Here is a 25,323-nt window from a genome sequence, read left to right on the forward strand (position 1 = left end):
TTAGTAAGACACTTGTTTTAAAATATAGTAGATTAATCTAAGAATGGTTTCTGTTTATTTTTTCACCTTTGAATGGGCCTACTTTCCTGTTTCTTATGTATGCCTTATGATTGTTCTTTAAATGGAACATCTGACTCCAATAATGTGGTAACTCTAGAATTCAGATTCTAAGCCGAAGTGTTTGCTACATTTATTACTGTTCATTATTATTATTTCTGGATTGTTGTAGGCTTTCTCTGTGCCAATGATAAGCTTGAGGTGTAAATTTAAGATCTTCTCAGGTCTTCTCTGGGCCTATGCTATTCCCTGGGAAACTACGGTAACTTTCTAATTTTCCCTGTATATACAGTTGTTTTTCAATGTCCTAGTATTTAATGCCTGGTTCACAAAAGATGCAAAAGAAAAATAAAGGGAAGAGGGAAAAAGGGTGTTGGCCTTTTAAATACCCAGAAAGCCACTTCAGCCAGAGGTGGAAGGACTTGCAACAATGGGGGGAGGTGCAACAACAATGGTCTCCACTCCTTTGTCTGTACCTCTGTGATCAAAAGTTGAAATCTGTCATCAGAGCACTGACCCCAGATATTTGCAGGACAGGGTCCTTTTTGCCCTTCCTACCTGGCTCCCACAAGCTGTCTGCACGATGCTCTAGGAACAGTGTACCGCTGTCTGCCATAGCACTGGGGATGGAAGAGGAATAGCTGCCACTGTGCTAGAGCTGAAACTGACAGAAGTTAACCCCACTTTACCATTCAAGCCTTCTCGTGGACACCGGAAGACTTCAATGGACTCGAGTACCAAAACGGTTACATCAGATTCAGTACAAATGTAGTCTAGCTGAGAAGACAGATTCCTGGGACCTCCTACCCATGAATTTCCCTGAACCCTCTCCCACACAAATGTGTTGTTATTGTTATTGTTACAAGGTCTTTATCTTGTGGTCAACAAAGACAGGTTATAGATTCTAGGTATCACAGAAAAAGCGAGATCACATCACCTCTGTCCATAGATAAAAACCTCTATCAATTTGGTTATCAACACACATTTGTTTCCTAGCTGCCACCATACACTCATGAATATGTGGCATGTTTACTGCATTTTTAAGTCATTGTTCCCAACTAGCATCTGATGCCACTTGAAGATTTCATTAAATACGACATGATTCTTAGAGTTTCCTCATTTTCCCTTTACCAGTGTTCAACTAAGGGATAGTGATTGTACAGACAGTCACCATGGAAGGAGGAGGGAGCAGAGATGGTGTCTATGTTTACTTTAAGTATCAATTCAGTGCCTTGAGGAGAGTTAGATGCAGAGAAATGAACATAATTACAAAGTATTGTAAAAGCGACAATGTTAAATTACAGGATAAAGTGACACAATAAAAAGGGGGCCTTAAATTTGAGTTGGGATCATGAAAGACTTATCTTAAATAAATAATATTTAAATCAAACTCAAAGGTGAGGAGTTGGCCAAAGGTAGAAAGGGGAGAACTCTAGTGAGAGGAACAGTATGTGCAGGTCTCTGTGAGGTGCAGGGGCAGTGTGGGATATTAGAAGAGGGTGGCCAGACTGCTGGAAGGGAAAACAGGAAGGGTTGACTACACTCAGCAGGTAAGAGCGTGGGGAAGACAAAGGAAGGTAGGAAGGTAAGTCCCTGCTCCAGAACTTACTGCATACCCACTGTGCCACTATGTGCCAGGGACTACCAAAACAAACAAACAAAAAAACAAAGAAGTAAACATGATGTGCTTTGCTCTCAAGGAGCTCACAAAAAAGGACAAGTGACAGACCCAGCAAGGGCACGTCACAAGATGCTGAGGGCACAGAGTCTCCCAGGTGACCTGAAGTGCCTATCCCCAAGCCTAGCAGCGGGTGTGCCTACCTACGACATTGAAACCTTCATGGGAGCACACAGTGTCTCTTTTTTGGTCAACCATTGTATCCCAAGCAGCTAGAACTGTGTGCAGCACATAACATACCAGCTATTCAATAAATACCTGCTGAATAAATGCATGAACATAATGATAAAGCAACTGACTGAATCCAGCAACATATAAGTAGGACAATATATGAAAAGTTGGTTAACATTCAAAATTTGCCCTACCAGATACCAAGATCATAAAGTCACAATGATTACAAGAGTATAGTATCAGGGCAGGGACAGAGAATACAGCACAGGAAATAGAATCAGGCCTGCAGGACAATGATTTATGACAAGGTGGTCCTGCAGAGCCAAGGGTGAAAGGAAGGTTTTTAAATACTGAAACGGAAACAACTGCATAACCACAGGAGAAATTTTAAAAAGACAGAATCCCTACTGTACACCATAAAAAAGAATTACAATTCTGATAGATTACAAATCTAGATAGAAGGCAAAACTGTAAAGTCTTTACCATACTTTTATGACCTCAGAGTCTTCGATAAGCTACAAAAATCACTAAACATAGAAGGAAAGACTGATAAATTTTACATTAAAATTGGGAATTTTTATTCATTAAAACACCATAGGAGTCGGAACAGAGGTTACGCCTGGGGATTGACAGTGAGGGAAATGGGACACTCAAGAAGCCTTCTAGGGTGATGGGCATGCTCTGTATTTCCATCTGGGTGATGGGTACATGCGTCTGTACTTACGTCAAGATGTATACTTAAACATTTTGCAGCTTACTATATGTAAGTGAGACCTCAATGACATAGTAAGACACCGTGAGGAAAGTAAGAACAAAGATGGATGGGAGAGACTATTTCAACACATACAACTGAACAAATCCTTTTTATCCTGGATATAGAAAAAAGTTCTTAAAAATCAGTTTTTAAAATACCTAACATAACTATGGGCAAAACATTTGAACAAATTCTTCATGACACAGGAAATCCAAATAGCCAAAAATCACAAAGCTGTGTTTATTAAAATTAGAGAAATTCGGCTGGGCGCTGTGACTCACACCTGTAATCCCAGCACTTTGGAAGGCCAAGGTGGGCGGATCACCTGAGGTCAGGAGTTCAAGACCAGCCTGACTAACATGATGAAACCCCATCTCTACAAAAATTAGCCAGGTGTGGTGGCGAGCACCTCTAACCCTAGCTACTCGGGAGGCTGAGGCAGGGAGAATTGCTTGAACCCGGGAGGTGGAGGTTGCCGTGAGCTGAGATCCGGCCACTGCACTCCAGTCTGGGCGACAGAGCGAGACTCCATCTCATAAAAAAAAAAAAATTAGAGAAATTCAAACAAAATCAGAACATATTTTACTCATTAGAATGGCAAATATTACAAGGTCTGACTGCGTCAAGTGTTGGCAAGAAGGCAGAGTGAAGGCAGCTTTCATACACTGCTGAAGGCAGAGTGAAGGCAGCTTTCATACACTGCTGATGGAAAACTGGTACCACCACTCTCAAGTTTGGCATCACCTAAAATAAAGATACACATGCTCTGAAGCCCAGAAATCCCATGCCTAGAAAAACACCCATACATACGTGCAGCAGGACACATACACTGTACCAAGATGCTCACAGCAATAACTGTAACAGTCCCCAAGTGGAAACATGACAAACGTCCACCAACAGTAGAAGGCCAAAATGTTAAATTTTCTTGCAATGAAATGCTATAAAACAGACCAAACACAACAGTTTTGGTGACTCTCACAATCATGATTTTGAATGATAGGAAACAAAAGAATGCAGACGACGATTCCGTTTATATGAACTTCAAAGATGGCCAACCTACCGGACATGGTTTAGACACACTCTGGAGCGGATGCTGGGGAACGGCAGGGAAAGCCTGGTGCAGGTCCGGCCAGCGGAGGACTGGATGGATTCCTCAGGGAAAGCAGGCAGTATTTTTGCCTCTCGACCTGAGTGTTGGTATGTGGATGTCTGCTTTATAATTATTTGCCAAGTGTATACATAGATATTGGCTTCACTCTTCAGTATGCATGTTGTATTTCAAAATAAAACAAGAAGTTTTAAAAAAACTAGGATGACTGAACGCGACCTGAAGTGTGAGGGCATCTGCCAAATGCAGCTCACAGGTTGCATCAGGTAGACAGCACCAAGAAATATGGCCCCCAAATGTCAAGATGTATACTTAAAACTTTGCAGTTTACTGTATGTAAGTGAGACCTCAATGAAAGAAGACACCATGGGAAAGTAAGAACAAAGATGGATGGGAGAGACTATTTCAACACATACAACTGAACAAATCATTTTTATCCTGGATATAGACTCACAAATGTCGCCATGATGTGCAGTGCCTTCCCAGCTCAGGTGCCTGACTCGCTTTTTCTGCATCAGAAACCTAGCAGGGAGAGGAGGTCGGGGTCTTTCACAACCATCATTTTCTTCTTGAAAACCCATTAGGCCTAATGTAAATGGTGAGTTAGTGGGTGCAGCACACCGACATGGCACAAGCATACATACGTAACACACCTGCACGTTGTACACATGTACCCTAGAACTTAAAGTATAAAACAAAACAAAAAACAAACAACAACAACAACAAAAACAACTGAACCCATGGGGGAAAAAAAAAGAACACCCATTAGGATTTCCTGGTGCTTCCTAAGTATGCCTGGAGGAAACTGCGCTAGGTTCGTTTGTGTTTTTCTTTAAAGAGACAGGTGTCACTATGTTGCCCAGGCTGCTGTCAAACTCCCAGGCTCAAGCAATCCTCCTGCCTCAGCCTCCTGAGTAGCTGGGATAACAGGTGTGAGCCACTATGCCTGGCAATTGTACTCGGGTACTCGTTTCTACAAGTGCTTTAGGAGAGAAACACAAGAGAAGTACTTTTGATTCTGATACATTTTGGCTTCTCTCAAAAAACTGGGAAAATATTTTGACTTTTCTACAGGCTTTTCCCATCTTCAGTCAGAAAGTGCACATCTCTATCTGAATCTGACAAAGTCATCATTTTCTGGGCTTCCTGGAGAATGTTAAAGTTGGGTCATTTTCCAAAGACGAAGGCAAGATTGTCTTGTAAAAGTTAAGTCTCGTCATATTCAGGTGAAAAATCTCAAAGGCAAGGCTGGGTCCTTGTTGTAGAAACTCGAACAATTTCTATTCGTGCTTTTCCCTGGCTTCTGTCCACCACTGAGGCTCTTTCACAGCACGGGGCCTGTTTTCGGCTGTGCTCAGTTAACCCTGAAGAAAAGGTCTGTCCATTCCCCAAGACGACTTTCCCGGCAGCTCACAAAAACCAACCACCATTGTTGGGATGGCCGGGGTAAGCAAACCACCCTGGCAATGCCTGTGGCCACAGGGTCCAACATCTTTTGTCTTGACTTCAATGAAGATTTTAAGACTAAAGAATGGTAAGAGTTGCAAGGGTGAGCACGTCTAAAAGTTAGCTTTATTTTTTTACTTTCTCCAATGAAGGGATAATGTGGATCCACAAAACCACAAGGATCAGAAAGCCCAAAGCAGCCAGAGGCTTCCCTTTTTCTCCAGCCACCCCGTGTCACTCCATAAGAAGCAGTTAACTCCAGGCAGAAAAGCAGACCAATGAATTCCCTACAAGTTGCTCAGAGTCCAAGTCACTTATCAGAAGAAACACAAATGAGAGATGTGCAGGTTGGGTCAGAGCCTCTGAGTAGGCCGGCCTTTCTTCTACCACCCCTTAGCATCCTGTCCTGTATTATCTAATGGCCTGCTTCTCCAACTAGACGGTGATCAGAGCTTGCATCTTCTTTGGCTTGGTGGCCCCACTGTAGCACACGGCCTTTTCTTTTCCTGGATAAGGAAATGAGTGCCTGCTTATAAGTCCCACATTTTCCTTCAAAGAATCCTTCACAGAATCCAACAGGCCCAATAAGTTTTTGTTTTTTAATGTATTGGTCCTAGAATAACTGGTACAAAATATAGAACACTTCCTGATAGGAATGATCATTTCAAAATAAAACAGCCCAGTAGTTACATTTCAACAGTGCTGAATGGCTGTGACACACTCATGTTTTGACCAGACCCTTGGTCACTGCTAAATGTGACTAAGGTCTTTTTAGACAAAAATCCTAATTACCAGGGTTACTGGAATATGTTCCTTTATGCCAAACTTTGGCTACCCAGTCTCTCAAGTGTCTCACAAAATATATATTCTGTGCAGCAATGGCATTTAAGTTTGGCAATTTAAAAAGGTATTAACTTCCTCAACGTATCCAAAAGTCACTGCTGTTTTTAATTAATCTAATGCAAAAAGAAAAACTGGCAAATAATTAACTTCATAAGAAAATACATACATTAAATAATAATAATAATAATGTATATAAGCACAGACCACAGGCCAGGAACTCATCTTGGCACTTCATGCACAGGCAGTCACACTTCCTTCCAGTCTCAATCCAGCAGCTTTCCTGAAGGAAAAGCTCCTCCATGGGACTGCTGTGATCACAGAAGTGTCCAAGTGGTTCTGAGTCAACTGTAATGAATATGTCAGTGACGTGGCTTGGTAAAGCCATTTGGGGACAGAGTGAGACATCATTATCCAGCATGGCAAGGACGTCCTGTGACTGCCTGACTTTGTGTTCGTTCTGTGCAGAGACAGGCTCAGTGGGATCAGAGTGTGCTTCCCATCCAGAGGCAGCGTTTGAAGGAAAGCATCGGGCATGTGGATTTCAGGCTGATACTTTAGGCTTATGATCTGATCTTATACATCAGATTTAAAATTTCTAAAATACAAAGCTAAGAATTATAAAAGCTCATTCTATTCTGTTCTATTCTATTCTATTCTTCACACTACAGAGAAACCAGGAGGAATGCAGGATGGCTACTCTGTTAAATGTACTGTTTGTGTCAACAATTTTGAAAAACAAGTATTTCATGTAGCCTCTAAATTTAAAATACTTTCTTTTTTTTTTTTTTTTTTGAGGCGGAGTCTCGCTCTGTCGCCCAGGCTGGAGTGCAGTGGCCGGATCTCAGCTCACTGCAAGCTCCGCCTCCCAGGTTTACGCCATTCTCCTGCCTCAGCCTCCGAGTAGCTGGGACTACAGGCGCCCGCCACGTCGCCCAGCTAGTTTTTGTATTTTTAGTAGAGACGGGGTTTCACCGTGTTAGCCAGGATGGTCTCGATCTCCTGACCTCGTGATCCGCCCGTCTCGGCCTCCCAAAGTGCTGGGATTACAGGCTTGAGCCACCGCGCCCGGCCCTAAAATACTTTCTTAAGCTACTAAGTTTACAACTGGTCTAGAATAGTGACTATTAAGGTGAAATTATTTAGGCATGGATTTCTCATGTTTTCCCTACGTGTCAGACTATGCAAGTTTTAGGCATGCAAAGAAGCTGGGGACACAGTGCACAAAGATCAGGCCCCAGGGCGTTCCCATCAGCCTGCATCAGTCACAGGGCTTGGCTCTAAGGAGCAGATCCTTCGGAACAGGCAATACATGCCCACATTCAATTTTGTTTCTGTTTTCAAATAAATGTTACATGGTGGCCCTCAGAACATTAACAGCGACCACTGAGAAGCACACTTAGGAAAACATGGCAGACAGGCAGCTGAAGTAACTGACAGCAAGTCCAGGAAAGCAGTTTCCCACACCTCTTTCACACAACTTCCTGCGTGAGGACAGTCATGCCCCGATCCCTGCCCTGGGCCACTGAAAGCGAGGGTGGTCACCTTCAAACCAAAAAGGACCACCCACATGGCTCACACTGAGAACCTCGCTCTGAAAAACAACAGGTTGGCATCTTCTGACTGATGTGAGAATAAACACGAAGAATCTTGCTTTTAGCACAAGTAAACCAGACAAACAGAACCGGATGCACTTTGACTCCTGAGAGCCAGGGAGAGCTGAGCAACCAGGCTTGGCAGGACAAACGCAAAGCACCGGCCTGCAGGACCACAGAGGCCTGAGGCAGAGAGAGGGACGCAGTGACCGTGGTTCTAAACACACACAAGTGCATAACTAACACACTGGAAAGAAGCCAGGCTGTCTGCCAATCTGTACACTGTAAAACTCCCAGTGTGCTGACATGGCTTTAGCTTCTAGCCTCTGTGATTCTGGAGGTGTAAGAAAATGAGGGGCACAAAACTAAAAGCTAAGTAGACAAAACCCGAAGGAGCACAACTTGGAATACTTACTTGTATAGTCTCATTTTAAAACAGTTTGACTACCTGCCAAGACACCTGAGCGAAGAAAAGAAGTCCCTTTTCTGAAAGTTTATCCATTCCAGCATGTCCTTCTCCAACTTCCAGCTTCTCGCCCTGGGAGCCCGTTGCTAGGATACTAGGAGCGCTGGCTAAAGCAGGTCCCCCTCACTCTTTCACTCGGGATGGGTCTGTTTGAATGGTGACTCCTGCATCTGTGTAGTGGAGGCAGGTGGCGGCTGCGGGCTACTCTTACTGGTCTGGGCTGGGAGTGTCACCAATTCATCTCACAATCCTACACCCCACAATCAGCTCCCTTCACTCACACAGGGCCCTGGGAGGCCTCCGCTCACCTGTGAAATCACCTTCTGTGTGTGCACTTGTTTGTCTTAGTTGATCTGGTTTACACAAATAAATCACACTAGTTGAGGGTGGGAGAATTACTATACAACTTAAAAAAAAAAAAGAAAAATTAAGCCCGGGCAGGGTGGCTCACGCCTGTAATCCCAGCACTTTAGGAGGCCAAGGAGGGCGGATCACTTGATGTCAGGAGTTCAAGACCAGCCTGGCCAACGTGGTGAAACCCCATCTCTACTGAAAATACAAAAATTAGCCAGGCGTTTTGGCATGTGCCTGTAATCGCACCTACTAGGAAAGATGAGGCAGGAGAATCACTTGAACCCAGGAGGTGAAGGTTGCAGTGAGCAGAGATCATGCCACTGCACTCCAGCCTGGGCGATGGAGCGAGACTCTGTCTTTAAAAAAAAAAAAAAAAAGACAAATTAAATCAATGGGAAGCCATACCAAAAAGATTCTCTATTAAAAGCAAAACAGCACTAATGGGTTTTCAATAACTGAAGAATTAACACGTAGTGCTTATAAGCTGTTTAATCCTGAGAACGTAGAAATAAGCAGAAGAGAGGCCTCCTCTCCAGAGGAAGAAAGGCTAGCTTTGGCAGGAAGATGTCCTAGTCATTCGCTGCATCAAACAAACGTCGGGATGGCCAAAATGAGATACTAAAGCAGACACACATTGCTTTGTGAACACACTGCAGGCGCTCCCTGGCATGGAAATTCATTGCTATCTTTTACAAACCACACCGAGCCTAGCCAGCTGCACCATCTCGAGGTGTTTAAGACACTTCCCTGAGGAGCCTCCTTCCAGCTGCTATTTGGGAGGCCCGATACCACGCTAGATTCTCCACCAAGAAGAGTACAGAACAGAACATGTTTCTACGTTTATTCTAAGATTCCTGCTTTTCCAAAGATGTGGCACTACAGTCCAGAATCTCCCAAATGGAAGCTCCAAAATGCACATGTGACTAATAAAGACTCCATGAGGTTCTGCAAGTCAGAACACCTGCTTCACCCAGGCTTTCCCACATTTTATTAGGAGAAGGCTTCTCCCATATATGACCTATTAAGATACTACAGACAAAATATGCTTTGGAGCACATTTTGGAAACAGTCCCCCAGGTTCACAGCATCCAGTGCTGGGGGCACACTCAGGGTGCAGGAGCAAGATGACACAGTTCCTGCCTGGGATAAACTTTCCTGGGGGGAAAGGTTATATATCTGGGTATTCTGGTGTGTCGTGTTCAGGGAGAGGCAGAGCAACCCAACCCAACTATAACACCCTTAAATGGAGGCACTCAGCTCACTGAAGGAGTATAGAAAGAACCCCGAGAGGAAGACATACATGACACAAATCTAAAAGGAGGAAAGAGGGGGAACAGGAGAGGTATCTGTTTTACAAGGAACTACTATCTTAGTGCCCAGCACTCTCCCCTGATTATGATCTAAGATCAAAATAGGTCAGTGACAAAAACAAGAAATGGGGAAAGGATTCCCTATTTAATAGATGGTGCTGGGAAAACTGGCTAGCTATAAGTAGAAAGCTGAAACTGGATCATTTCTTTACTCCTTATACGAAAATTAATTCAAGATGGATTAGAGACTTAGATGTTAGACCTAATACCATAAAAACCCTAGAAGAAAACCTAGGTAGTACCATTCAGGACATAGGCATGGGCAAGGACTTCATGTCTAAAACACCAAAAGGAACAGCAACAAAGCCAAAACTGACAAATGGGATCTAATTAAACTAAAGAGCTTCTGCACAGCAAAAGAAACTACCATCAGAGTGAACAGGCAACCTACAGAATGGGAGAAAATTTTTGCAATCTACTCATCTGACAAAGGGCTAATATCCAGAATCCACAAAGAACTCAAACAAATTTACAAGAAAAAAACAACCCCATCAAAAAGTGGGCAAAGGATATGAACAGACATTTCTCAAAAGAAGACATTCATACAGCCAACAGACACATGAAAAAATGCTCATCATCACTGGCCATCAGAGAAATGCAAATCAAAACCACAATGAGATACCATCTCACACCAGGTAGAATGGCAATCATTAAAAAGTCAGGAAACAACAGGTGCTAGAGAGGATGTGGAGAAATAGGAACACTTTTACACTGTTGGTGGGATTGTAAACTAGTTCAACCATTATGGAAAACAGTATGGCGATTCCTCAAGGATCTAGAACTAGAAGTACCATATGATCCAGCCATTCCATTACTGGGTATATACCAAAAGATTATAAATTATGCTGCTATAAAGACACATGCACACGTATGTTTATTGCGGCACTATTCACAATAGCAAAGACTTGGAATCAACCCAAATGTCCATCAGTGACAGACTGGATTAAGAAAATGTGGCACATATACACCATGGAATACTATGCAGCCATAAAAAAGGATGAGTTTGTGTCCTTTGTAGGGACATGGATGCAGCTGGAAACCATCATTCTCAGCAAACTATCGCAAGAACAGAAAACCAAACACCGCATGTTCTCTCACTCATAGGTGGGAACTGAACAATGAGATCACTTGGACTCGGGAAGGGGAACATCACACACCGGGGCCTATCATGGGGAGGGGGGAGGGATTACACTGGGAGTTATACCTGATGTAAATGACGAGTTGATGGGTGCTGACAAGTTGATGGGTGCAGCACACCAACATGGCACAAGTATACACATGTAACAAACCTGCACGTTATGCACATGTACCCTAGAACTTAAAGTATAATAATAATAAATTAAAAAAAATAGGTCAGTGAATTTTTATTTTTATTTTTTTTTAGATGGAGTCTTGCTGCAACACCCAGGCTGGCATGCCAGTGACACAATCTCAGCTCACTACAACCTGAGCCTTGCAGGTTCAAGCGATTCTCCTGCCTCAGCCTCCCGAGTAGCTGGGACTAAGGGTGTGCGCCACCACGCCTGGCTAAATTTTTTTTGTACTTTTAGGAGAGACAGGGTTTCACCATGTTGGTTAGGCTGGTCTCAAACTCCTGACCTCAAGTTACGCACCCACCTCGGCCTCCCAAAGTGCTAGGATTATAGGCACGAGCCACCGTGCCCGGCCAGGCAATGAATTTTATTGAGTGGTTACTATGTGCTAGATCCTCAGTAGGAGTAATAAAAGATTTTGTATCCAACACAGATGTATAGTCACCTGTCCCTCTAGGAATTACAATGGAAAGAAACACTGTGACATTAATCCTTCACATGGAAGAAGGACCTGTGTGGAGTTTAGACGTCTGAATATTAGGACCAAAGCCTTGGAGTCAGAGAAAGCTGTGTTTACACCTGGCCCCATCACACAAGCCAGGAGAGCTTGGATCAGCTACTTTAACTCTCAGAGCTTTAATTTTCTCCCTTGTAAAATGGAAACAATGTTTCCCAACAAAGAGGACTGTTCCAGTGACACCATGAAAAAGGAAGGAAGAAAGGGAGAGAAGGAGGGTGGGAGGGAGAGAGGGAGGGAGGAGAGAAAAGGGAAGGAAGGAAGGAAGGGAGGGAGGGAGGAGGGAGGAGGGAGGAGGGAGGGAGGGAAGGAAGGAAGGAAGGAAGGAAGGAAGGAAGGAAGGAAGGAAGGAAAAAAAAAAAAAGTGAAAACAAAACAGGAAAACCCAAAGAGAACTGTTCTGAAAATGTAGCACAGGATTTGGCATACAGAAAGCACTCAATAAATGATTTAAACAATTTTAATATGAGTGCAGCAGAACGTCCTACCTGCACTGCTCATCTTGGGTAAGTTCTTTCACGTGTACTTCCATGTGACTTCCCCCCAACAGGAAGACTTAAAACACGTCCAGCACCCTCTTCCCTGCCAATCCCTACCCTTCTACCCCACATAACTACTATTCTGACTTCTATTATCATAGATGAATCCTGCTTGTTCCTGAACTTCAGGTAGATGTATTGTACAGTACATGGTCTTTTTGAATCTGGCTTCTTTCACACAGTATCATGCTAGTGAGATTCCTCCATGTGTTACACATAGCAGTTCACTCCTCTTTACTGCTGTATAGTATTCCACGACATGAACACACCCACAATTTAACTACTTATTCCACTACTGCACATCCGGGTTATTTCTACTTTGGGGGTCTGAAGAATAAGGCTGCTGTGAGCATTCTTGAATGTGTCTCCTAATACAACAGTCCCCAACCTTTTTGGCACCAGGGACTTGTTTCATGGAAGACAATTTTCCCACGGACGGGTTGGAGTGTGTGGTTTCAGATGAAACTGTTCCACCTCAAATCATCAGGCATTAGATTTTCGTAAGGAGCATGCAACCTAGATCCCTCACATGTGCAGCTCACAAGAGGGTTCACGCTCCTATAAGAATCTAATTCCGCCACTGATCTGACTGGAGACGGAGCTCAGGTGGTGATGCTCGCTCACCTCCTGCTGATCTGATGGGAGACGGAGCTCAGGTGGTGATGCTCACCCACCTCCTGCTGATCCGATGGGAGAAGGAACTCACATGGTGATTGACGCTCGCTCACCTTCTGCTGATCTGATGGGAGACAGAGCTCAGATGGTGATTGACGCTCACTCACCTCCTGCTGATCTGATGGAAGATGGCGCTCAGGTGGTGACTGATGCTCGCCCACCTCCTGCCGTGCTGCCCAGTACCAGGTCTGTGGCTGAGGGGATAGGGACTCCTCTTCTAATAAACATACACCTGAATTTCTCTTTGGGGATATACTAGAGTGGAACTGCTGGTTCACAGGATAGGTGTATGTTTAATGTTAGCAGACACTCCCAACCAAAAAGCTTTCCGTAGCAATTCTTCCTACTTACATCCCACTATCAGGTATGAAACTTCAGGCTGCTCCATATCCTTGCCATCACTGAGTATAGTTGGGACTTTTATTAGCCATTCTGGTGGGGTCTAGTGGTTACATGTTGTGGATTAAATCTGTACTTCCCTGATGACTAAAAATGCTGCACTCATTCCATATGCTCATTAACCATTTGGATTTCTTCTCTTGTGAAGTGGCATGCAAGTCTTTTGTCCATTTTTTAAAATTGAATTGTCTCTCTTCCTTGTTTTGCAGAAGTCCTTATCCTTTGTCAGATATATGTAATGCAAACATCGTTTCAAAGTCTTTCTCTTACAGTTAGTGCTTTTCAGTTAGCCTTTGTGTGCCTTAAGAAACCTTTGCCCAATCCAAGATAACAGCCAAAGTCTTCTGTGATTCTTCTAGAAGCTCTTTTGTTTTACCATTCACACTGAGGTCTATAAATTCAACCTGAATTGACATTTCTGAATGGTGTTGAGTTAGGAGTCCCCGGTCATTTTTTACCCACTATGGACATTAAATTGGTCCAGCACCATTTATGGGAAAAACCATCCTTTTCTCAGTGAACTTCAGTGAGGCCTTTGTTGGGTGTGGGTGAGTCTGCTTCTGGACTCTATTCTGTTCGGTGATATTATTTGAGTTTCACCACTGACCCACAGTGCAATCACAGATGAAAATTTACCTTTCTCACAGGAATGAATAGCTACATAGGATACTTGTACAAAAACACTTATTTGTTGAGAAACTATTTCTGGGCACTTTATAAGCATGATAACATTTCACACTCACTATAACCCTGTCGGGGTAGGTCCCATTCTACAGACAAGACTAAAACTTAGAAAGACTGAGTGCAATGCTCGGAAATTAAGGAGTGGCAGAACTTCCGAGTGTGGGTCTGCCTGGCCACAGGGCTGACGCTCTTGCCACTGTGCCATTCTTCCTCAACACAGGATTACCGGGAAAACTACTGTTCAGTGATTATTCCTACAAACTCTTACATTTCTGTGTGGAAGTGAATTTTATTTTCTTACAAATTAGGTGTTTCAATATAAAACAAAAAAGAAAAAGAAATGAAGAAAGGAAGAAAACAGAAAAAAACAAAAAAACCCAAAACAACCCAGTCTGGATTCTCATTCTATCCCTGTCCCCGCACCATCCCCCGAATAAAAACAATATATAAAAAAAAAAACCCACATCAAGGACAACCGATCAAAACACAGATCAAAAAAGAACGAAAGAAAAACACTTCAAATAAAGTTCAGCTGTTTCTATTTGGAAACAACAACAACAAAAAATCCCACAATAAACTGACAAATAAGAAATTGCCTCTGTGGTAGCAGAGCTGGAATTTTCCGATGGCATTGGCTACTGTGTCATTACTGTGGGTGACCCAAAAGTGAGATGGGTGAGCGAACAGCTGGGCACTAGCTGGGCTTGTGTCCCTGAGGCAGCAGCAGCCAGGGCGGTCCTTCAGAGTTAAGCTTCCCCTCATAGCTGGTACCTTTTCCCCGGATTTAGAAATCCCTGGTGGTCTCTAAAAGCTACCTCCAAGACATGGAAAAGGAACCCTTCCAGCCACATCCCCTACCTTGGGGCAGTTTTTGCTTCTCATCTGCTCTGATAGGCCAGCCTGGATTTCCTAACCCCTAGGGTGGCCGAGAAAGTGGAATCTTCTACACAGTCCTGACTGCAGATGTCCCACGGGGCACGGGTAAACTCCTATCCAAAGGCATCCCAGGCCTCACCCCATCCCAAGGAGGACATTATCCAGAGTGCTCAGAGAAGAGTGGTATTGTTATTAGTGGATATTCGACATCAGCACTGATTCCTAGTCTTAGCATGCCCAAAATATCTATTGCTTTCTAACACAAAATACTAAAATTAAATTCAATAAAAGCTTGGATGGTGCTAATTACTAGAAAAATGGGTTAAACTGAATTTTAAATAATATGACTGACAAACCAAGAATACTTAATTTACCAGAGTCAAAGAACCCATGGGAGACATTTCTCCTGAGCTTAGACTCACCCTCTCCCCCAAAATAAATAAATACACACACACGCACATGCACGCACACATGCACACATACACATATTTCACCAAGCTGCTGTTTGCTCATTTATTTCTTTCCTTTTCCCATTCAGATATCTATCTAAGATATATTTTTTGGTTATCTACTACATGCAAGACAATGGCATATTTATATTGAGGTGAAACACAGGAACATTGATCCCTGCCCTTAGGAAACCTAATCCAGCAGGTAATCCAGACATAAATGCACACATATTGAACAATTAACCTGTGATGAGCTGAAGGAACAGAACAAGTTTTGGCAGGGATCGGCGGGGGTGGCCCATCTCGGCTGGGACTTGAGAGAAGAGACACAGAACGCCGGGTGTGAAGCACAAGGATGACAGAGCCAGGAGGAGCACAAGCAGAGAGGAGCTCAGACAACTGCCTTCACGCAGGAACTGGGATCCTTCTTGGAAGCAAAAAGCTAGGTGTGCCTGGGGAATGCTGATGAAGGGGAGAACAGCACTGGATACAAATGAAGAGGACCTTTTAGAATGTGATAGACTGGGCTTATTCTGAGGATGACGAGCAGTCTAGGAGGCTCTGTGAACAGGGGTATGCTTATGCGAGGTGGTTTGGGGAGTGGGAGAGTCAGAGAGGAATGATCCAGCTTTGGTTTTAAAAGATCATCACACTGAATGAATGGGGAATCAAAAATCACCTAGACCCAGCAGGAGCAGAAACTGCAAGATGAGTTAGGAAGACACTGCCTAAGTTCAGGACCAGTAATGATGCAAGTGTGGACTAGATGGTGGCACTGGGGATGGAGGCAATATCATCACTGTGTGAACACCACAGATTGTACTCACATTCTAGGCTATATTACCTAGTAACCTACTGCACACCCAGGCGGTATGGTATACCCTATTGCTTCTAGGCTACAGAACCGTATAGCACGTAACTGTACTTAATACTGTAGGCGACTATAATACAATGATAAGTATTTGTGTATCTAAACACAGAAAAGGTACAGTAAAAATACAGTATTACAGCCTTATGAGACCAAGGCTGAATATAGGTCTGTGTTGATCAAAACATTACAATGTGGCACATGACTGTATATACTTTACACAAGAAACACATCTCAGACAGACAGGTTGAGAATAAAAGGACTGATAAAACTGTACCATGTAAATAACAATCCAAAGCAAGCTAGGATAGCTATATTAATATTAGGCAGAAAATCATTTTTAGAGAAAAAGAAGGTCATTTCAGAATGATAACAGGACTATTTCTCAGGACCTATTATATACCTTTACTTAAAAACCTTGCCTCAAAACATATAAAGGGAAAATTTATATAATGAAAAAGAAAATTAGATGAATCCATAACCATAGGCTGATATTTCAAAACACCTCTCTCTCTAATTGATAAAGCAAAGTAGACAAAAATATCTGTAAAAAACCTAAAAGTGGCCGGGCGCGGTGGCTCAAGCCTGTAATCCCAGCACTTTGGGAGGCCGAGACGGGCGGATCATGAGGTCAGGAGATCGAGACCATCCTGGCTAACACAGTGAAACCCCATCTCTACTAAAAAATACAAAAAAAAAACTAGCCGGGCGTGGTGGCGGGCGCCTGTAGTCCCAGCTACTCGGGAGGCTGAGGCAGGAGAATGGCGTAAACCCGGGAGGCGGAGCTTGCAGTGAGCTGAGATCCGGCCACAGCACTCCAGCCTGGGCGACAGAGCGAGACTCTGTCTCAAAAAAAAAAAAATAAATAGGCCGGGCGCGGTGGCTCAAGCCTGTAATCCCAGCACTTTGGGAGGCCGAGACGGGCGGATCACGAGGTCAGGAGATCGAGACCATCCTGGCTAACACGGTGAAACCCCGTCTCTACTAAAAAAATACAAAAAATTAGCCGGGCGAGATGGCGGGCGCCTGTAGTCCCAGCTACTCGGGAGGCTGAGGCGAGAGAATGGCGTAAACCCGGGAGGCGGAGCTTGCAGTGAGCTGAGATCCGGCCACTGCACTCCAGCCTGGGCGACAGAGCGAGACTCCGTCTCAAAAAAAAATAAAATAAAAATAAAAATAAATAAATAAATAAATAAATAAATTACTATACCCAACTACTGGAAAACAGCCATGCTTTTCATGCTCACATGGAACATTTGCAAAAACTGACCATATTACTAGGTCATAAATAAGTCTCAATAAATTTCATAAGACAGAGGATATCAAGTAGGTGCTATTTGATCACAATGCATTTATACTAGAAATCAAGCTCCAAAAGATAACTAAACAATTCTCAATTGTTTAGAAATGAATTTCTAATAATCCACGGGTCAAAAAAGAAGTTATAGTAAAAACTGAAAAACACTTTTAAATGAATGGCAACAAAATAATACATACGAAAATCCATGTAATGGAGTTCAAGAAGTATACAGAAAAGAGTAAAATTGAAAATTAATAATCCTAAATAAGTGGACAGGTATAACATGTTCATGGGTTGAAAACTCAGTATTGTACGTCAATTCTGACTAAATTACATTAGTCAATGTAATTTCAATGAATACGTCAGTATGTGGGGGCTGTAACTAGTTTCTGTTAGTGGTATACGAGGTTATTTGTGTGTGTACGGGTATATACATGTATGTGTGTGTGCACACGTGTAGAATTTAATAAGCTGGTTCTAAAACTTTTATGCAAAAAACAAATCAAAAATGGTCCTAACACTGTTAAAAAACAAGAGACAAATTGGAAGAACTGACTTATCCTTTATCAAGACATATTGGAAAGCTATAGTAATTAAGACCATCATATTGGTGCAGGGATAGACAAAAAGATGAATGGAAAAGAAGGCAGAGTCCACAAACAGACCCAAACTTATATCAATACTTCTGAGAAAGGTGGCACTACAGTGAACAAAAGCATGTTCTTTTCAGTAACTAGGGCCGGGACAATTGTGTGCCATCTGGAGAGAACAGAAACAGACTCTAACACACTCCATACACAAAAGCTGACTCTAAATGAATTACAGACATACATATAGAAGTGAAAACTATAAAGCATGTGAAAGAGAATATATTATTATCATCAAAACCTCAGGGTAAAGAAATACTTCTTAAAACAAGATACACGTGCAAAAAACCCTAACCATAAAGGAAAAGTGATGAATTTGACTAAAAGTTAAGAACGTCTGTTATTCAAAAGAAACTATAAAGAAAATGACAAGGTAATCACAGAACAGGAAAGAGAAAACATTAGCAACACATGTAGCTGACAAAGAACTTCAATCTAGAATACATAAAGATGTGTTAACAAACGAATAATGAAGAAAAATATCCCAATGGGCATAAGGTTTGACCAAGGACACTGTAATGTATACACACATACACACCCCCCTCAAATAGCAAACACTTTAGAAGATGCTAAGCCTCATTCACAGCGTGGGCAACAGGGAACGGGATGTGCAGTCCTAACTTCAGGGGAAGCGCGAGGGAGGGAGGGAGGAGGTGGTGCACAGGAGGTGAATGCTCATGTCATAAAATAAACAGGTCACACTAAAACTTGATATATCAAGAAACAGCAGTGAAGCATATTATTTAGGTATACAAAAGTAACTACTAGAAGAAATAGCTAAGAAAGTGAATTAGAAAGTGTAGAAAGTGGAGCTAGAGATACTGTTCCCTTATTGAATGCCTTTTGGTATTTAAAAATCCCCATATAGGTGTATTATTTTCATGAATTAAAAAAATAAAGGAAAAAAATCCACAAGAATGGGGGAAAAAGAGTGAATGGGAAGTGAGGAGTAAAGTCAGAGTCATGAGATAATTCTTGGGGAATAGCCTGGAAGGAGCATTAATGCGGTTTTACCGATGGAATAAGGTAAATTTTGTAATCGTATCATGTCCTTATTTACTTTAGTACTATGAAGGCCAGATTTTAATTTATAGATCACATCTAAAAACTGAATCTCTAGGTTGTAATACTTTTTCATTTCTGACCATTCAACTGTCATTCTCCCTTTGCGCTGATATTTCAGTATGGGTCTCACATCTTACTACATTTTATATGCCTTTAAAATCTGGCAGGCTTAATAAATAGAACTCCAAAGAATTACTGAATACACGTAACACTAAAGATGCTTGTGATATTTTATCTTTTCTTAATGATTCAGAGGAGATTCCATGATCTTGCAATGTTTCACTGATTATCATTCTAAAAGCCAGTTATCTAGCTAAAGATATAGCTATCCTATATCTTTTTTTTTTAAACGTGTAACTCTGAATCATTTGTCCACTACATGAATATGTTTATGTGGTTCTCTGCATGTGCTCTGTCTCCTCCCAGTGACTTGTAAGAAGGCAGTGTGGGGAAGTGGCTAAGGGTCAGGCACTCACATGTATAAAATCTGGTTTTGACCTCTGGGCAAGCTAGAGACTCAGTTTTATTTCGTCGTCTACAACATAGGGATGATAGTAATAGTATCTGCTTTATGGTGTTGCCAGGGTTCAGTAAGGCAAAGGGTGTAAACACACAAGAGGGACTGAATGAATGTTTCCTGAAGGAAGAAGTGAATGAACGAATGGCCATCTGGCAAGGAGGACACCAAGGCGGAAGGTGCTGTGAGCATCTGTAGGCCTACAATGTGCTTGTATACAACAGTCTTTTTATTTTTTGGTGTTTGCTAAAAGCCAAAAACTAGCAATGAAAACCCCTTCTTCACTAGAAGGTCAATTCAGGGAATGTAAAAGTAAACTGTGAGTGAATTTCTTTTTTCATAATAAATCATCATTTTCATTGAGAAATGCAACATCTGCAATTGTACCTGAACATTCTTGTACTGCTTTCCCATGACTAGAAGCTTTCTTCTTTTTTCTTTCCTTTCTGAGGGGCTAAAAAAACGTCAACACTCTTTAATGAGCACAGCCTGCAGGGACTCAAGATAATGCCATGCACTGAACCAAATGTGCTTTACTCTGAAGAGGAGTCTTCTGAGGCTGTGTATTTGTCTTTTCCTGACTGAACTTACAAGCTACTGTGCTCTTTAAAATAGATTGTTTTCTATTGCTAATCAGACAAATGACAGTATCTTCAGCACAAATAATAAGCATTGCTCAGTCTACTTAGTTTGAAACACATGATTTTCATCAGCTGCTTTTCTTTTCTTGGCAGAAGCCATAGTTTTATTTTTAAAATGGCCCCCCTCCTCAGTCTCCTCAGTGCTAGGCTGGGCTCCTCACTGCCTCTCACAGGCTACACTCCCAGTCCTTGCAGTAGCCTTACTCACCCCTGCCCGCCCCCAGCCAAGCAGTGACCAGGACAAGGGGCACAACTGAGTTTGGCTCTCACCAGGGAAGTTCATGAAATTAAACAGTAGGTTTTATCTCAAATCTAAACAAGCTGTATCTGGTCCCTGGTTAGTGACCACTGTACTACGTTACTTTTGTATAGTACAACTTACTTGAACTGGTAGGAAAAAGGCAGGGTCCCTGCAGAACACCCTTCAGCAAGGGTGGCCAACCCAAGCAAGGGCAAGAGCCAGCTCTCTCGGCTTCTGCAGCAGAGGGCTGCAGGACAAACCCTCTGAAGATGAGAATTCAGTACCACTGAAATGCTCCTTCCTCTTCCTAGGGAGCCAGAGTGCTCCTCATGTTTCTATGTTGCCAAACTCTTGTTAAAATAGTACTTCCCGAAGACTGGATACTCAGAATCTCTATAGCAAAACAATATACCATAGTTCATGTTTACTCTGAAGACCACACACACACTGGAAAGGTGATGCTGGTGATGTGCAGCACAGTGCCTTACATGGGCTGCCTCCACCCCAGGTTTGAAAGTGCTTTTTGGCCACATGCTCATTTGAACGTCTTATTCACCTTGAAAAACTTAGCTTACCATATTACAAAGGTTACAGAAATGATATTCCAGCACCATAACTCTGAAAAAATGATTTGGTTCTCAGGAACAAGTAAACAAGCAAGGCAGCCAGCTACATACTGAATGAACACAAGGAAAGGGACTTGTTTTGCTAAGGGCCCCGGCTGTAAACTTGTGCATAGTAATTCACGTGCAAGGATACAGGGGTTACTGTCACTGATGTTACAGTTGTCCAGGATCAACGGGATACCATCCAGCTCATTCACCTAGAGAGAAAGAAGATAAGTTTATACACTGCAAACAGCATGGCTATAGACAGAGATTACAGATGACTTGTTCCTTTGGTGTTTTCTTATTCAATGTTATAATACTGTTTGCACTATTATCTGAAATACCTATATCAACCCAGAACTATATAAAACAATGTAAACAAAAAGTGATACTTTTCTTTTCACTGGACTTCAAAAATTTGGGGCAATTAGGTAGCCGCATAAAAAAGAACCTGAGTAGATCACTTCCTAATATTGTTCACCAGGATAAACTCCAGATGGATATGAGATCTAAACTTAAATTAAAAAAAAAAAAAAACAGTACTAGAAAAAAAATGAGTGAATTCCTCTTCTAAGTTGGGAATAGGAAAAGCTTTCCTAACTATGATTCAATCCGGAAGCAACAGGGGAAAGGTTTTAAAATCTGACTATTTGTTTTTAAGACAAATGAGAACTGGGAAAACTATTTGTAAGGTATCACAGATCTGGAAGATATTTGCAAAGGATTAATATTTCAATATATAAAGAACTTGTAAAAATTCAAACAACACCAACAATATAATAGAAAAACAGGTGAGATACATGAAACATAAATGGCACCAAAAACACAAATAAACTAAAAAGACATCAGAATATGTTCAAACTTGCTCATCAGAGGTAAGCAAATTATAATTACACACAACATTTCCCACCTGCCAGACTAACAACCAAGTCTGACAGCAAATGCTACTGGTGAGGCCACAGGGAAACAGGCACGCTCGTACAGTGCTGGAGGGAATGATCAATGGTACAACTCCCATGAAAGGGAACTGGGTGTAAGCAGCAAAATGACACGTGATCCAGTAACCCCATTTCTGAAATTACAGATCAAAAACACACTACCCCATGAAATAAGGTTATTCATTACAGCACAGTTTATTTTGTTATTTTATTTTTTGTAAAGATGAGGTCTCACTATGCTGCCCAGGCTGGTCTCAAACTCCCAGCCTCAAGTGATCCTCCTGCCTTGGGCTCCCAAAGCACTGGGATTATAGGCATGAGTCACCGTGCCTGGCCCGGTTCATTTTTTGCTGAGCATCATCACAAAGTATAAAATTTACACTTTTAAAGTGTGCAATTTGGTGGTTTTCAGTATATTCACAGAGTTATATAACCATTAGCATGATCCAATTTTCAAACATTTTCCTAACCCCTAAAAGAAACTCCATACTCACTGGTCAGTCACTCCTTATTTCTCCCTCCCCCTAGTCCTTGGCAACTATCCATCTACTTCCTGTCTCTCTGGATTTGCCTATTCCGGACATTTCCTACAACGGAGTCAGATAATCTGAGCGACTTGTAGCCTTTTGAACCTGGCTTCTTTCACTCAAGGTCTACCCGTGTTGTGGCATGTCAGTGCTTCATTCCTTTTCGTGACTGAGTAATGTGAACGGTGCATTGTATAGATATGCCATATTGTATTTTTCCATTCACCCACTGATGGACATTTGTGTTATTTCCACCTCCAGGTTGTCATGATAAGGCTGCTCTGAATGTGCATGTACATGTTTTTGAGTGGATATAAGTATTCATTGTTCTTGGGTATATACCTACGAGTCAAACTTCTAGATCATATGACAATTATAAACATTTGAGGAACAGTCAGACTGTTTTCACAGTGTTTACAGTATTTCACATTTTCACCCAGCAATGTATGAGGGTTCCAGCATCTCCACAATCTCATAAACACTTGATACTGTCTGTCTTTTGTATTAGGCATTCTAGTGTAAGTGAAGTGGTATGTCATTGTGGTTTTGATGCGCATTTCTGATGACTAATGATACTGGGTGCAGCATAACTTATTATGAAACAACTCAAGTCTCTACGAATGGGGGCTGCTTACATAAACTATGGTACAAACACAGTAGACTGCTATACGGCTGGGAATGTGAGTGGAGAAGATTGCTGATGGACTGCTGCGGGAGGACTGCCAGGAGACGTAGCCTGATTACAACATGTTAATAGCCTTATATGAGAATCTTGTGTGTGATAAAGGAGTATTTTTAAATACTCTGAACAAGAAACAATGAAAGGTTAAATAGCCTTATATGAGAATCTTGTGTGTGATAAAGGAGTATTTTTAAATACTCTGAACAAGAAACAATGAAAGGTTAAACCAAAAACAAATAATGGTTATCCCCAGGGTAAAGAGGAGAACGGGGTGGAGGAAACAGGAATGGAGACTCTGTGAATGTGCCTTGTATAATTTTGACTTTGGAATCCTCTGTGTTTTATGTAATTTTAAAAAATTAAATTTAAAGTTACAAAAACTGAAAACATACAAATTAATCTAATGAAATATAAAATAAAGTTCTTTTTCAGAATTAAACAGTAGTTTGACTTTACATCCTTAGTAAGATATACATAACCTAAGATGATACAGAACCACTGAACATTAACTATTCCAAACGCCATGTCCCACTGAAAGAAACCAGATCTCCAGCTGATTCTAATGCACAGACTTGCTAGGAATCTATTAATGATTCTTGTTTTACAAACGGCAGGAAGAAGAGAATAAATTAATTGGTAATCATCTAATTTCTGTAATTTTTTTCCAGGCTCTGAAAGTGTGATGGGAAATGAATTACTATTTAGTAGACACCTGGCATATACTAGGTAATCAGATGCTTTAATGACTTCATTTAATTCTGAAATGCTAGAGTAAATATTATTGGTTCCCTTTTACACATAAAAGAGTGAGGCTCAGAAGTCCCCTCCCTGTGGTCACTGACCTAGTAAGTGCTACTCAAGGTGAGATCTGGAGACCACTGTCAGTTTGTAGGAACAGACACTGAGGGGAAAAGCTGAGAAACTGCTGACAATATGACAGCTATGCAATGTCTGCTGAATCTTATGATGATGAAATTTGGCCTTGAATTCTTACGTCTTTTTTCAGATTTATTTTTCTAGTCATTCATTTTATACTATATTCTATACAAATACAGGTCCAGGATGGTTTGAGGGAAAGATAAGTGGCTCTTCACCACAGCTAGTTTAGGAAGCACTGGCATGGAGGGTTAGATCACTATAGAGAGTGGGTCTTGTAGGGGCGATCACGTGTTTGAGAAGCACAGAGAGAGTTTTATGGCCAAGTTGGTAATGACCCCACCTGAGACTGTAACCAAAGCTTCCCCAAGGATGCCCTCACCCCCCCACTTCTCCTCTGATAACCTGCCCCACATCTACCAGCTGGATGGGGTACGTACACACAGGAAAGTCTGCAAATGGGAAAGAAGAGATGCCAAATGCCTTTGCCTTGTGCTGACTGATATTGGGGTGAAGATAAGGAGAGATCCAGAAATGAAGCAAGGGCCCTGTAAGTGTCACTGAGAAGAAAGAATCCAGCTGATCCTCACCAGCTCTCCACAAATGTGTGATCCAAACCCTTCTAGAACACAGGTGCATCTCCACGCCAGACTGAGGTTGGTTTTCATGCTCATAGTTTGTTTAGCTAGAAGAACATATAGCATGAGGCTCACAGAGAAGGACTCCATAAAGAAGTGGCATTTAGCTTAAGGTGAGAAGAATGAACAGGAATTAAATAAGGCAAAGGGGACTGTGGGAGTGTTTTGGGCAGGGGGAAGAGTATGTGCAAAAGCTGGAAGATGAGATGAAACAAGAAGTTCATGGAACGGGGAGGCAGTGTGGCATAGGGATTAAGAGTGGCCACTGTGGAGCCAGACTGCTGGGGTCAAAGCCTTGCTATGAGATCTGTCGGCCTTGGGCAAGTCAAGAAACCCCTAAGACCTGATTTCCTCCCCTAAGACTTGGGGATGACAGTGCCTACTTCAAAGAGAGACTGTGAGTATGCTTAGCACACAGTAAATGCTCAATAAAGAGCACTGGGAGTGGTAGCAGTAGTTGGTGACATTCACACTGTTAAATGCA

General features: G+C 42.1%; 1 protein-coding gene across 1 annotated transcript in view; it reads right to left on the bottom strand.

The window, feature by feature from the left end:
* Nucleotides 1–25,323, bottom strand: part of ATXN10 (ataxin 10) — a 180,907-nt gene that overhangs the window by 19,077 nt on the left and 136,507 nt on the right. Inside the window, exon 10 of the mRNA XM_033233607.1 lies at nt 21,330–21,393. Coding sequence (XP_033089498.1) covers nt 21,330–21,393 — 64 coding nt within the window. The remainder of the gene's footprint in view (nt 1–21,329; nt 21,394–25,323) is intronic.

This window comes from Trachypithecus francoisi, unplaced genomic scaffold (genome assembly GCF_009764315.1).
Source record: "Trachypithecus francoisi isolate TF-2019V2 unplaced genomic scaffold, Tfra_2.0 Lachesis_group14, whole genome shotgun sequence".
In the NCBI taxonomy this organism is placed as follows: domain Eukaryota; kingdom Metazoa; phylum Chordata; class Mammalia; order Primates; family Cercopithecidae; genus Trachypithecus; species Trachypithecus francoisi.